Genomic DNA, 15,096 nt, shown 5'->3' with positions numbered 1-15,096 from the left:
ACTAGGGCTGTCAAAATGGCTGAAAAACTAAATTCAAATTTTGTATTTAAATATGATCAAAATTCGAATTATATTCGAATTTAAAAGGCAAAATTTCTGCTAGGATGAAGAAAAGCTTTTGGCTTTTTTTTTAGCATAAGATAACATGACTATCTGTGAAAAAAAAGTGCATAATGTTTAAAATAATTGATGTTCTCTTTTTCCACTATATTTGTAATGAACAACGCAGCAGCACCGCATCTAGTGGCTTCAACTGGACAGGCTAACAAAAACATTATAATGCAACGACACTTACATCGTCATCGCATCTCGTGCGCCGCTGATAAGGCTGCCTCCTTAACGCACACCTAAAATTCGAATGCAACGTTTTTGCATTCGAATGTGGATTTTTATTTTAAATTTGACGAATATTCAAAATTAGTTTTTTTTGACAGCCCTAACACACACACAATGTTGTGACTGCAGTGCTGCTGAAGCGAGCAGCCGTTTCATGAAGGGTTTCTCAGAAATGAGAGAGTAGAGGTGAGGGACTGTTTGATTGAGTGCTGTCTGTGACTGTGTTTCAGTCGTGGAGGATTCTTCTGTTCGCCGTGTTGAATCTCATCTGCACGGCCTGTCTGCTGATGTGGTGCAGCTCCACCAACAGTATGGGTGAGCACTCTCTGCACACATTACCCAGCATGCCCCAAACTACAGAGATCACCAATTTAATCTGACCGTCAGATTGCTGTGTGACACACAGATGGAGTTAGATCAGTGTAGCTGGGCTTGCTGTACTGGAGGAACATTTCAGACTGCAGAATCTGGCGGATTATCTAGTACACTGTGACCACACGCCCGATGCTTTCTGTATGCCGCATAGAGAGGATATGCAGATACCTCTGTGCGTCATGTAGGGCCTTTTGATTTCAACGATCTAGAAAAATATCACACAATACCACCATTTATCATCCATGTTTTAATTTTAACAGCAAACCTCTGTTGTGCAGTACTTTGCCAAACAATGAAAGGAATTGTTCAGATTTCATTTGGTTACCTTTTATAAGATTTATTAAGTTGTTGAATATGCATTCATTTGATTATCACAGTTTTTAGACAAATTAAAACTGACAGCATAGATTTTCAAAAATAAATAAATATAACACATTTCATTATTGTTATAATTTTCATACATTTATTAAGCTTTATGTATACGTTTGCTGAAACATGCTGAATTCACTGTTATGCACTGCCTCTTGTTGCTGACTGGTATGTTTAATAAGTCTCTCTCTGAACAGCTCTGTTTGTGTGAGTGAGTGAGTTTGTGTGTGAATGTGTGAGCGTATAAGTGTGTGTTAGTGAGACACGCACTCTCTCACACAGGCACTCTCACACACACACACACACACACACTCTCACACACACACACGCACTCTCACACACACACACACACACTCTCTCACACTCACATGCACTCTCTCACACCGTGTGTGTGAGTTTGAGAGGGTTCACGACGTGTGAGTGTGTGAGAGTGCTCGTGTGTGTGTGAAGTGTCACTCCGCACCGCTGTGTCTTGAGCAGGAGAAACGTGATACTTATGTATTGAGCTCTCCAGTAAAACGATCTTAACGTCAATGGCCACTGCATGTAAGAAGCACCTTGAGAGCTGCTGTGTCTCTCAGACGGCAGACGCAGTGCGATGATCAGACTCTGTCTTAGGGTTTGGTGAGAAAGGAACCAAAAAATGATGTGTAATGTAGTGAATCGTGAGCTTGGCCGCTGCTCTCATGTGTGAGTTCATGAGAGTTCACGAAAGCAGCAGTTATCATGCTTAAATCTTGAGTTAGTTGATGCAGCCAAAATAAATTGAACAAGGAGTGCTTCTCAGATGAGAGCGTCTCACACGGACCGCTACAGGACCTGATCTCCAGAGGCCTGCAGAGCAGCTGTGTTGACCTCTGTGGCAGGTCTCACAGCACACATGCAGCTGAGTGGAGAGTCGTGTGTCTCTCCTGAAGTTCACAGTCCTGTCTGATGGAGGCCGATCTAAACACGGCTGGCTAAACTGCACGCGAGTCATCCCAGGAAGAGCACGTTATGACATTCTGATCAAAGATTCAACGTTTTATTAAAAAATGTGCACAAAACCATTGTTCACAATATGACCAGTAACATCTAAAGCCCAAAGTATACTTGAGTTATTTACATGTACGCTAGTGAATGTGTACAGTTGAATGCGCAGCCTTCAAAGTATGCTCCATTTGGTAGCGTGTGCGAACGCATGCAGTCGACATATGCACTCTAGAAAGCTTCATCTTTGCCCAGCGTCTGGTGACGAAATTTGCATCACTCGCACTGTACGCGGACCTTCAAACAAATCGGGTAGATTTTGATTTCATGCTGACTAAAACCCTAGAATGCATTCGATAACTTTCATTTTCCAGTGGGACAGTGAACCGTTGTGAATGTGCAGCGCAAGCTGACTGCAGGTAAACTGATAGCTGTGCGACTGCAAATAATGCAGCGTGCTCTACTCACCCCAGTGGTTCATCGTGGTTTAAAGGAATAGGAATAGTTTGAAGATTAATGTGCTCATCCTCAGGCCATCTGAGATGTAGATGAGTTTGTTTCTTCATCAGGTTTGTAGAAATGCAGCATTGCATCAGTGTCTCAGCAATGGATGCTCTGCAGTGAATGGGTGCCGTCAGAATGAGAGTCCACAAGTAATCCAGAGAATGAGAAGACAAAAGCTGAAACTATTCCATCAAGACGTTTTTAACTAAAATATGAGCCCATGATCCAGAATAGCGCTTCCTCCAGTGAAAAAGTCCATCTCCTGTTGTCTCCTCCACGTGGTTCAGACGTTTCACTGGAGAAAGCGATATTATGGATAGGATTCATGTGGAATGTGTCTGTTCTGTGCACATATCAGATATTTTACAGTCGGTTCAAGTGTAATGTGATATCAGCTTGTCTGAATGTTGACAGTGAATTTGGGCATGTACAGCATGATAACTGGATATTCACTATGATAGTTGCATTTCTTAATAAAACATTAGAGATTAAAAAAATGAATTTATCACTTAATCTATATGTGAAAATGTGAGACGAGTATGCACAGTTAAATATCATCTCTGGTGTGTGTTGACAGAAGTCTCTTCGATCTTCTTGCGTGTGTCTGGAGATGTTTGGGACAGTTGAAGGTGATCTAAAGCAGCTCGGGAAGTGATCGCGTGACCTTGGCTTTGTCAACGGTGGTAAAATCCCTCCGTGCATTGCTCCGTGGTTCCCGTATGCTGTGATATGAGTCTGCAGTGGTTTGTCTTGGAGGTGGCCGTCGAGTGCGGCTGTTGTGTAATGGTGAGGTTTTGATGTGATAGCGGAGCGGGATGTTTTTATTGTGCTGCCCGGCCGTTATTTCTTGCAGGAGCAGCAGTCTTTCGGCTGCTTCTCGGTTTGCCCCTCCGCGTGACCACTTCCTCCCACTGGTCTCCGTTTTCCCGCCAGGTGTTAGTGTGTAGTTTGTCAATAAAGCTTTTAGTTTACATCTGGAGCTATCTATTGTTATTTTAATGTGCCGCGTTGACAGACACCCGAGCCGAGCCGCTCGATGCGTGTTCCAGAACTCGATGACAGCTGAGCGCTGCAGTTTGCAAATCTTTTTTACCGAAAGTACCAGCTAGCAGAGAAAGCCGATACTCGCCCTGGGCCGCTGCGACTGTGGCCTCGCTCGCAGGCTCCTGAGCGCTTCGCTTGTGTTTCGGATAACCGCTCGGCGCTGAGTGCTTTAATGGCGCTGGGCTCCCGCGAGGCCTGCAGTGAGACGGCTGAAGGTCAGGGTTCGAGGACGATCAGATGTGTTTTGATGCTCTGGCCTGTAGATGTTATTAAATATTCAGCTAAAGATCCTGGCTTGGTTTACCACTGCGTCTTCATCTCCATTGATTAGGTCTGTAAACATACACAAGTCACCTCAATCTGCACACTGTGTGCGACAGGGATGCGTGTCTTCGGCGTCCCAGCTCTGGGATTTATTCATGCATTGCCTCATCAGTCTTGAGCGCGTGTCATTGCGCCATACTTTCACCCACACGCATTTCTTTCTTGTAGGATGTCAGGTTTGGCTTTTGTTCCTCGGAGAGGATTGTGTGTAAATGACTCCGTACTGGCGTATTAGTGTCTGGGTGTCCAGGATGAGGTTTCAGAGATGTTGAGGGACAGATTTAGAGCTGTACAAATATATATTAACAAGATCAGTCACAAACATGCAGACTCCAGTGTACTCTGAGTGTGTGTGGTTGTGTTTGAAGAAACACCACAGACTCACTGAAGCTGATGGGCACGTACTAAAGGAAGATAAGAATAAAACCAAAGGTGCTTGCAGATTCACTTTTGTGTTTCCTAGTGGCGCATTCACGTTCCCATCATCTCCAGAAGTGAAGCGACTGCTCTCTGGGTTAGCTGTGTTTGTGCAGAGGCTGTTTATTTCATGCTATATGTGAAAATACCAACTCTTTGCTAAATAACCAACTGCTTTTGTATTATAGAGAGTAAAAATGTGATTTTCTTAGTATTAGGGCTGTCATGTAAATACAAAAATGTAGTCTATTCAATGATATGATGTGCCGATTAACTAATCTAATTAATCACAAATTAATCATACATCGGTTTTGGTTGAGAAATTACCCCAAAAGATCATTTGATGAGAAAAGCATTGAATAGACATGATAAAAATTTGCCTAGCTTCAGAAATAAATATTTTGATTCCGCATTGAATTCATTACACACAGGCATTTTATTTATTTAGATATATATATATATATATATATATACACCCACACACACAATTAAGTATGAAACTAAAAGCAGCAGAAGGTGGCGGTGAGTCACTGACTGTCTTAATGAGTGAGTCATTCATTCAACCAATTCTTTCAAACAGCTGATTCATTCAGAAACGAAGCTAGTGACTGCTTTTATGAATGAGTCACTGAATCAGTGACTCATTCGATTCGTTCACAACTGTGGATCCATTCAGTAATGAATCACTCTTGCTGGTGTGATATTGCTGAGCTATATCATATGATATTTACATTTAGTCATTTAGCAGATGCTTTTATCCAAAGCGACTTACAAATGAGGACAATGGAAGCAATCAAAATAACAAAAGAGCAACAATATATAAGTGCAAATGACAAGTCTCGGTTAGCCTAACGCAGTACATGTAGCAAAGTGTGTATATATATATATATATATATATATATATATATATATTTATTTATTTATTTATTATACTCTCTCACACACACACAAAGAAAAACGAGTAGATAGAATGTTTTTTTTAAATAAAAAAAAGATAAATAGATAAAGTAGAATTAAAATAGAATACAAAGTGCTAGAGTTAGAGGGTCAAATAAAGATGGAACAGATGTGTTTTTAATATTTTTTGTTTTTTGATATAAATGTAAGAGGGTGCTTTTTTTGCCTCATATCTTGAATTTTAAGCTCATATAGCTGCATTCATGTGAGATGATGGACAGGTCTGGATGAGGCAGTGCATTAAATACCTGAAGTATTTTAATGTGGGTTTTTTAAAATCATAATTGAAATTAACCAACGTTAATGTGTTAAATCGATAGCACTACTTAGAATGTTTTCCCATCTGTTTAAAACAAGTTTATAAATGTATATCTTTAGATGTTGTAATATCACCGCTTGTTTTCCTGGATGACCGATAGGGATGTTGAGATGCAAGTCAAGTCACCTTTATTTATATAGCGCTTTTAACAATACAGATTGTGTCAAAGCAACTTTACAGCATTAAATAGGAAAGTATTATGTCAATAATGCAAAAGATGCACCGCTGTCACTGGACTTTCTGAAAGTGCAGAGTTGTGTCACAGGACTTCTGTCTTGACCAACGTACCTGTCTTCTGTTTCAGCCTTGACCGCATACACATACCTCACCATCTTCGATCTCTTTAGGTAAGTGTCATTTGTTGGTGAAATTGCATTAAAAACATGTTCCACGTTCACACTTGTGTTTCTGTGTTTAGCAGATACTAATACTCACCAGTGCAACACAAACATCTTACTTAGACTTGGAAAAATGAATCACGATTGCATGAATCAGATTTGCTTAAAAAAGTACCCAGATAAAGATTAGGCATTATATGATTGTGTAATTAACCATTAGTGGACTTAAGGCCGTTCACACAGGCTGGGTGTTCAAAAATTAGTAAAAAAAAAAAATCAAAAGTTATATCTGGTGCCTGAATAATGTTTGGTTTGACTGTATGTGCCCGCACACAGGCTCATACCCGGCTAGCTAAATGAACGAAAGGGAAGCAACAATAGTTGTATTGCGTTTAGTTTGGTTGTTAACGTCTCGTGCTGATGTCTTTGGCTCTCACAGTCTGATCACCTGTTTGCTGAGTTTCTGGGTGACCATGAAGAAACCCAGTCAAGTGTACTCGTTTGGGTAAGAACGGTTCATACTTCAAAGATCAATGCCTTTATTTTCTCACTTCAGAGTTCTTCTCTCTGTTAAACACGCATGCAAGATGGCATTTTTATGGCTCTGGTAATGATACCATAGTAAACTGTTCACCCAAACGTTAATAAAAGCTCCATCTGAAAGTTTGTGTAAGCCTGTAGACCTTAGTCAGCATAGACACATATTTCATTTCTGACAGGAATAAAAACAAGGCTGTGAGGGGCAGAAGTGCAGTGTGTTTTCAGTGGATTGACAACATGACAAAACATCTTCCCAAAAAACGTTCAGTTGACCAAAGCTCCGTAAAAGAGTTCTGAAAGTTGTGAAAATGAGGCGATTCTTCATCTTCATACAGTGCATGCCATTGGAAGGACTGTCTGTCCTTCACTGCATGGTGTCTGACCAGATCAGGGTGTCCGCAACACTGGTCTAATTTAATAAAAATATGACAATTTTCATACAACTGTACACATTTATCTGACCTCAAGCTAGGTTTGGAGGAATTGATCCGAGGAGTAAAGTTCATCATAATTCTGCATTTATTCTGTGTAAGTGTAACTCGCGCTTGTAACTTGCTGGTCAAACTGGTGTCCTACACAGAGAGCTGTCTGTGTTTTTTAGTTAAGAGAGACGTCTGTTTAATGTTTAGTTATGAGTGTCGTGTTTCTGGAGATTAGCTTCTCCAAAACTGGCAAAAAAGACAGGAAGTAAACCAATCTCTGGTATATTTTGGTATATTTCCACAATGTCCTGATAATATCACCTCTTTTTTTTGTGGCAGCACATGCTCCCGGTCAAAGGTTGTAGTTAATAGTATTCTGCTCTTGCTCTTTGAATTGTTCTTCCTGATCTCATCCCCAGAGCTTCAGTGACACCGCAGCTGTCCTTGCAGTGGTGCGTGTCGTGTCAGGTGTTTGTGTTGATGTGTGTTTTGTGGTCTCAGCTTCGAGCGTTTGGAAGTGCTGGCGGTGTTTGCCTCCACTGTGCTGGTTCAGCTGGGCGCTCTCTTCATCCTGAAGGAAAGGTGAGATCCGTGTGTGTCTGCAGAACCTGATCCTGTCAATATGTCACTGCTGTGGGAATGTGGACCGTGCCTGTGACCCGACTGACTCACGTTCACCTGATCCACACACGCACACACACACACGAGTAGGGCTGCAACAAACGGTCATTTTGATAATCGATTCATCTAGCGATTATTAGAGCGACTAATCGTCGATTATTTCACTGATTAATCAGTAGACATTTATTGATTGATTATTCAGCTTTTGCAATTAGTTAAAATATCGAGTTATACATATTCTAACAAATAAATAAAGGTGATCACTTCAGCTTTCGAAAGTCAAATGTAGTTACAATTCCACAATTTATACAAATAAATATATTTGGGGCACAAAATGAGATGGCAGAGAAACTCATTCACCATTTAATTAACTGAATGTCATCATTCGGCCTAACATCTCCTTTTGTAAGTCATATGGATATGAAACAAAATAAAGGTAAGTGATAAGACGCTTTATTTTTGGATAAACTATTTTATTCACAACATAATCTCTTAAAATACAGTATAGGGTTCTGATAATCAAAACAGTCCTGAGCTAGAGCCAGCTTTGATCTCTGCAAACCAAACTATCACTTTAATTCAATATTTTTTCCCCCTCTAATAAAAGGTTTGAATCATTAGCTAGCTCCGCTCTGGAGAGCTGCTTTAGAACAGAAAATAAAGTTATAATTCTATCTGAAAGCGACACTGACTGGCTTTTCATGTTTAATACTGTAAAGCTGCTTGATTTAAGGCGATCTGTTGCATAAAGTACTATAAATAAACGTGACGTGACTGGACTTTACTGGAGAACTGAACTGCAGAGCTCCTGCAAACATCCACATCGCTGTAATCGGGTGCTTTCTTAACTGCTGCTTTCTCACCGCTGTCAGTTTGTCGACTAATGGTTTCAGCCCTGCCTATGATATGAGGACTCGTGCAGATCACAGCATCACTTCTTCTGCGGAGGCTGGTTTGGTGTTTTCTGCTCACTGTAGCGTTTCAGACTCTCAGGAGCGGCTCTGACATGATGTTATTCAGTATAACGGTGTCTCAGGTGTGTGTGCTAACTGCGTTTCCTTCTGTCTCAGTGTGGAGCGCTTTGTGGAGCAGCCCGAGGTGCACACGTGAGTACAACATTCACTGAACACACACACTGGAGGAGTTCCACTTCACTGCTTTTATACGGAGCTGATCTTTTTAAACCTGATCCTCACACTAACTTTTCTGCATTTTTACATGGTCATTAAGAAATCACTCAGTATTTCTTTTCGCCATGTGCTCCCCACGGTGTAGGAGATTTCAAGTTTCTTCACACACACACATGAAACTGAATACATGACTAATGATAAACAAATATGTACACACACACACCATGATGAGGCCCATATAGAAAGTGGATTAAACATGCAACCTGTTTATTTTGTGGAACAAGATTTCTTCCCATTCTTTTATCGCTACATTAGATGCATAAAATTAGAAGTCCAAATTAGTGGAGCATCATTAAAGCTGAAGGGCATGCCTCAATACCCTGTTCTGGCTCTGTCAAGTACAATCATGACACCACCATCACGCCAAGATCAGAAAAGCTGCCTGATGTCCTCCGAAGGAATGGGTCTACAGTTGGAGAAAGTTTTAAGGCCCAGGACACACCAAGCTGATTTTAGAGATCTAGCGGTGATGAAAACCGACGGTGTTGTGGCCTCACGTCTGGTTGAACACACCGCTCACACTACAGCCGACTGCAGACTAGCACATGCGTTCTGCTCCTGCGTGAGAGGAATGAACCGTCTACATCAGCAGCTATCATTAGTCTAGAGTCATCAGTTAAAAGGAGAAACCGAAATACGAGATATACACAGATATACAAAGCGTAAACAAAGCAGCGCTTGCTTACCATTTTGAATATCAGATATGTGGATAACTTCCTCCTTTTTAAGCAGCTCTTGCTGTTATGAAAATATTCACGTATTGCAATGCTCGGGTAAGATTGCGTAACATTAGAACAGCCTTCTGTCTGTGCCGTCTGGACTTACTTGCTCTCTTTCATCACTTTCACGTTGCACTGACTCGTTCGCTAAAATGAACATGCGATCAGAGATCTCACTCTCGCGGGCGGCTCTGTTGAATCGGGCGAACTGCTGCCAACATGAGCCTGATGAGAGTCAAAGTAGACCGACAGACGTTTGGCTTGGTGTGTCCCGGCCTGTAGACCTCTTTGATTTCAAAGTCAAATTGTCATTGTTCATCCATCTGTGCTGTCCAGATGAAGTTCTTGAATGTTCCCACATATGTTGAGAGAGGAAACTTTGCTTCTGTGTTTGTTTTAGGGGGCGTCTGCTGGTGGGAACATTCGTGGCTCTGTTTTTTAATCTCTTGACTCTACTGTCGGTCAAGAACAAGCCCTTCGTCTTCGTGTCTGAAGGTAAGGTCTTTTCCGCAAACAAGCTGCTTCTAAGTGTGGCCCATGTGAGGTCTAAAAGCCACTAATCGGTCTGTTTAATGACTCCTGCTCACAATCAAACACCATTTCATTGAGTATGCATGACAGTTCAGCAGATTATTTTATTTCAGATGTCTACGGGTTCAGTTCTACAGTAGTTTCAGGTTCAGCGATGATCATTCAAAAAAGACACAGCCAGACACAGTTTCATAATGAACAGAAAATATTATTACACTTCTCATAATAACGAGATCTATAGCATCGTTTTGCCAATTGTGTAACATAACATCAAGTAAAGTAGCAAGACATGTTTTGAATTTTAACTGCGCGGTGAACCTTTGTTTTTGAGCGCTCAAATCACTCATGCGCTGTTGTCCATGCAAAGACAGAAATGTGTGTATGGATGTGATTGGTGTTTCTCTGTGTGTCTTTAGCCGCGAGCACCAGCTGGCTTCAGGAGCACGTGGCCGACCTGAGCCGAAGGTAGCGCACACTTCCCGCTCTGTACGGTGTATGGTGAAAAATGCAGTGTAAATGATGCATAGGCTTGTGAATGTTTGTGTGCAGTCTGTGTGGACTGATCCCGGCGCTCAGCAGCATTCTCCTGCCCAGAATGAACCCGTTTGTGCTGATCAACCTCGCTGGAGCTTGTGCTTTGGGCATTACCTACATGCTCATCGAAATCAAGTGAGGAGATCACACTTTGTCTTATATATATATATATATATATATATATGATGTCACAAATGTCTCACAAGCATCCGTCAGGCTCATCTTCTCCTCCACTTTTTCCCACACAATTATTATTAGTGCAATTATTAGTTCATTCAATGCTGTTAACTCTACATCCCTACCACAACAGTGTAGTTTTACTACTGCATACTATTACATTTTTACTATTACTATTCGATATCTTTGAATGCCTCCCTTAGTCTTAGCCTATAGTTGAGTTATATTAAATATCCATATTGCCTTGTCCGTATGTCCTCGTCATAAGCACATAATTTATAAAACACAGCAGATGGATACCTGCAGCCAGGTACTCGCCATGAAGAGATCCAGTGAATGTGCTTCTGCTGCCGTATTAGCATCTGTATGACGCTCGGAGAGGCATCGTGACGTGCGCTCTGAAGCAGAGATTGTCACTGAGTCACGTGATCTTCTTGTCATTGTTTGCAGTAACTATAATGCGATGGACACCGCGTCTGCCATGGCCATCGCCCTCATGATCTTCGGCACCATGTACCCCATGAGTGTGTACAGCGGGAAGGTGCTGCTGCAGGTGCGTCTCAGTGTGCGATCACTGATGTTTGAAATGATCCTGTGGCATATGTCTGGGACAGTAGTGTCAGGGTTGTTCTCTCTTTCCCGCAGACCACCCCCTCTCATGTCATCGGTCAGCTTGACAAACTGCTCCGAGAGGTCAGGTCATCTTCTCTCACTACATTGGCATTTTCGATATCTGTGGTGCACGTGCAGTTCTCTCATTCTTGTTTGGTTCTTGATGTTTTTCAGGTGTCCACGTTGGATGGAGTTCTTGAAGTCAGAAATGAACACTTTTGGACCATTGGCTTTGGCTCTTTGGTGTGTAGATATGCTTTCTTGATGAGCTTTGTTTGCAGCACATGCGTACTAGGGCTGTCACTAACGATTATTTTGGTAATCGAGTAATCTGACGATTATTCTGACAATTAACCGAGTAATCGGATAATTAATAAGTATTTTGTTGTAGTAATAAAAATAGACCCAAGCGAACAATAGCCTTTAAAATGACTTCAAGTACATATATAATAGCAATTATGTAAGGGATAATCAATGGCTTGCCGTGCATTAAAGGATTTGAAATGCAGACGTGGAGGCCAAGAACCACCCGACGCGAAGCGGAGTGCATTTAAAATCCTTGAAATAGTGATGAAATAGTGCAGTTAGATCACATTTATTTTAAAATTACCCAATCATCTTTATTGAAAGGTATAGTTCACCCAAAAATAAATATGTTCTCATTTACTCACTTTCAAGTCGTTCCAAACCCATAAGACTTTCTTTGATCTTCAGAGCACAAATGAAGATGTTTAATATATTCATCCTTTTTGTCTCTGCATTTTAAGTCCAAGCAACCAAAATTTCCAAGCTTCAAACGGTTTATAATCCATATGAATCATACAGTTAAAACAAAGTCTTGTGAAGGGACATGATCTTTTTATATGATGAACAGATTTAATTTAGGCTGCACGTATGAATGTCTAACGCACATGATGACCTGATGAGGTACATCAAGCAAGTACGCTTGAGCTGCTGTTGACCACATTTAGTAATGGATTACTTGATGTCTTTATGACGCTTCATAGTTTTGGTGGGATAGATTTTCATTGGAGGGACAGAAATAACTCTGGTTTCTTTAAATATCTTCATTTTTGTTTCAAAGATGAATGAAAGTCGTATGGGTCTGTTTAATCTGTATATCCTGGTTGAACCACTGTGATGATGACGTAAAAGTAATTCACCCGCTTGATAACGCATGCATGAATCTTCTGTACGAAACAAACCGCTTTCAAGGACTTAAGTATTATAGGAGAGGCATGATCACTCAACTCTCCAGTAAAAACACTCTCATGAGGCCTCAGGTAGGAGATCTTAACTCAGTGTTTTTGTGCAGGCCGGCTCAGTCCACGTCCGCATTCGCAGAGATGCTGATGAGCAGATGGTTTTGGCCCATGTGACCAACCGGCTGAACACGCTAGTCTCCACGCTGACGGTTCAGATCTTCAAAGACGACTGGGCCCGTCACTCGCTGACCTCCAGCACCCTGCCCACCGGCTCGCTCAGCCTCTCGGAGTACGTCACTTCGGCTGCCTTCCCCCCTGTGATGTCCAAACAGCACGACGAGTTGAACCTGGCCACGTCTACGCCTGCGAAGCCCAGCAGCCCTCCGCCCGAGTTCTCCTTCAACACGCCGGGGAAGCACATCCAGCCCGTGGTGTTTCAGACGGCCCATCAGCACAGGCCCTTCAATGCGCCTCTCTCCTATGGGATGCCTCCCTACTCCAGCATGCTGAACCAGGGCTTTGCTCATCCCAGTGACGGTCCCGCCATGAGGCTGGGCTTTGGGGTCGGGGCGCGGATGCCGTCTGTTCAAGGATACAGGACTGTGAATGCAGCGCCACACAGATACGGAAGCAGTCTGCCCTCGTCACAAACCGGCCAACAGAGACCGTGAGCTGATCACATGATCATCACACCGCTTGCCCACCACTACCCTGAGTATTTATTTAAACGGGACCAAGAGCAAGAGTTTCATTCTCAATGGATGTTTTATCTGTATTCTTTATTTGTATTAAACCGCTATCAGACATCTGTCGCATTATTTTCATCTTCATAAAGTTCATCTGTGAACAGAGTTCAAGAGTGCAATGTTTCATTTTAATAATCATTTTGTTTAGAGTTTGTCATCTTTTTGTGCAATGATAACTGCATTGAACATTAGTTAAACCAAACATGAGCATATGGAGGCGCTTGTTCATTGCATCATGTTTTCACACAAATTACACCGGAGCAATGTCTGTTCACCAGGGTTGTGTGCCATTCAGAATTGAGCTGAGAGTGGCTTGTAAATGTCAGTCATTCTTAACTATAAATGCAAAGTTTGTCAAAACAGACCAAGTTGCCTTGACAAAGGTGTGGTATTGCACCAGAACGCATCTTCTGTTTTGAATGTTCTTGAGTTGCAATTTACTACATTCCTCCTCATGGCATTCAGATTCTCGTGTGTTGTGGCCAGTTGTTCAAATACACCAGGAGCCACAGTCCTGCAGAGTTTCACTCCAACCCTAATCAAACACACTTGAACAGTCTAATCAAGGTCTAAAGGTTACAGGAACGCTACAGACAGGTGAGTTTTGATCAAGGTTGGAGCAAAACTCTGCAGGACTCTGGCTCTGCTGGACCGGCGTTGGCCTCCCCTGAAATATACGCAGGAGACGATTCTTTAATTCTGCATTCTGTCCAACCTTGCTAATTCCATCCACTCTTTTAGCTGCTCCCGTTAGGGGTCGCCACAGCATAATTATCCACACAGCTGCTTTTAATCTGGATGCAATTTGTGTAACTCCATGGACCAACTGTTCAGTGTCCCATTCACTTGCATGTCTTTGGATGTTAGGAAAAATCTGGAAACCCATGCTGACATAGGCAGAACATGCAAACTATACACAGAAAACTCTCCTGGTTTTGCCGTGAGGCAACAGTGCTAACCCCAATAATGCAAATTACACAAACTAATTCTAGATTTACAATATAAAAAATAATAATAAAAAACATTCACTTCGTTGTAGACAAACACATTAAAGTGATTTTACTGAATGAACCGTGAACTTTTCCATTTTATCTATACAAGCACACTAGATGGACATATTTAAAGGAACACTCCACTATTTTTGAAAACGGGCTCATTTTCCGACTCCCCTAGAGTTAAACAGTTGCGTTTTACCGTTTTCAAATCCATTCAGCCAATCTCCGGGTCTGGCGGTAGCACTTTTAGCTGTAGCTTAGCATAGATCATTGAATCAGATTAGACCGTTAGCATTTTTGCATGCAACTTGGCAATGATATTACGCAGCGCCTGAAAATAGTCCCCAGCACGCTCCCTGTGCAAGCAGGTGGTCACGTTGGTTATGTTGACTGAAGTTAGCCTATTTTCAGGCGCTGCGTAATATCATTGCACCTGCTGCACCTTGGTATGGCAGCAAAAATGCTAACGGTCTAATCAGATTCAATGATCTATGCTAAGCTACAGCTAAAAGTGCTACCGCCAGACCCGGAGATCGGCTGAATGGATTCGAAAACGGTAAAACTCAACTGTTTAACTCTAGGGGAGTTGGTCCAAACGCTCGGCTATCAGTCATCCACCACAAATATGACTTATCTGAAATATGTAAATATTAGCAACTTTACATGGCCGCTCAATCTAATGTTAACCTAGAGAAATGTGGGCTATATTCAAGTGTCTGTGTGGAAGCTGAACATTAGCTCTCACTGCAGGACAAATGGAGGCACCGGTGCGCTCACTGTCATTTTTGGTAATACAGATAAGAGTAATAAATCTTTTAAATCTGCAAAGACTCTACGTTTATTTGTGTGCAC

General features: G+C 41.9%; 1 protein-coding gene across 1 annotated transcript in view; it reads left to right on the top strand.

The window, feature by feature from the left end:
* Positions 1-13,575, top strand: part of LOC107571072 (zinc transporter 6) — a 22,545-nt gene extending 8,970 nt beyond the window's left edge. The window contains exons 4-15 of the mRNA XM_016257352.1: positions 567-651; positions 5,919-5,961; positions 6,392-6,457; positions 7,416-7,496; positions 8,606-8,641; positions 9,845-9,939; positions 10,392-10,440; positions 10,525-10,644; positions 11,137-11,239; positions 11,332-11,379; positions 11,473-11,541; positions 12,614-13,575. Of these exons, the coding sequence (XP_016112838.1) occupies positions 567-651; positions 5,919-5,961; positions 6,392-6,457; positions 7,416-7,496; positions 8,606-8,641; positions 9,845-9,939; positions 10,392-10,440; positions 10,525-10,644; positions 11,137-11,239; positions 11,332-11,379; positions 11,473-11,541; positions 12,614-13,174 (1,356 nt within the window). The 3' untranslated portion in view covers positions 13,175-13,575. The remainder of the gene's footprint in view (positions 1-566; positions 652-5,918; positions 5,962-6,391; positions 6,458-7,415; positions 7,497-8,605; positions 8,642-9,844; positions 9,940-10,391; positions 10,441-10,524; positions 10,645-11,136; positions 11,240-11,331; positions 11,380-11,472; positions 11,542-12,613) is intronic.
* The last annotated feature ends 1,521 nt before the right edge of the window (positions 13,576-15,096 follow it).

This window comes from Sinocyclocheilus grahami, unplaced genomic scaffold, assembly GCF_001515645.1.
Source record: "Sinocyclocheilus grahami isolate Dianchi unplaced genomic scaffold, SAMN03320097.WGS_v1.1 scaffold1546.1, whole genome shotgun sequence".
Lineage (NCBI taxonomy): Eukaryota > Metazoa > Chordata > Actinopteri > Cypriniformes > Cyprinidae > Sinocyclocheilus > Sinocyclocheilus grahami.
This window is presented reverse-complemented; position numbering and strand designations above follow the sequence as displayed.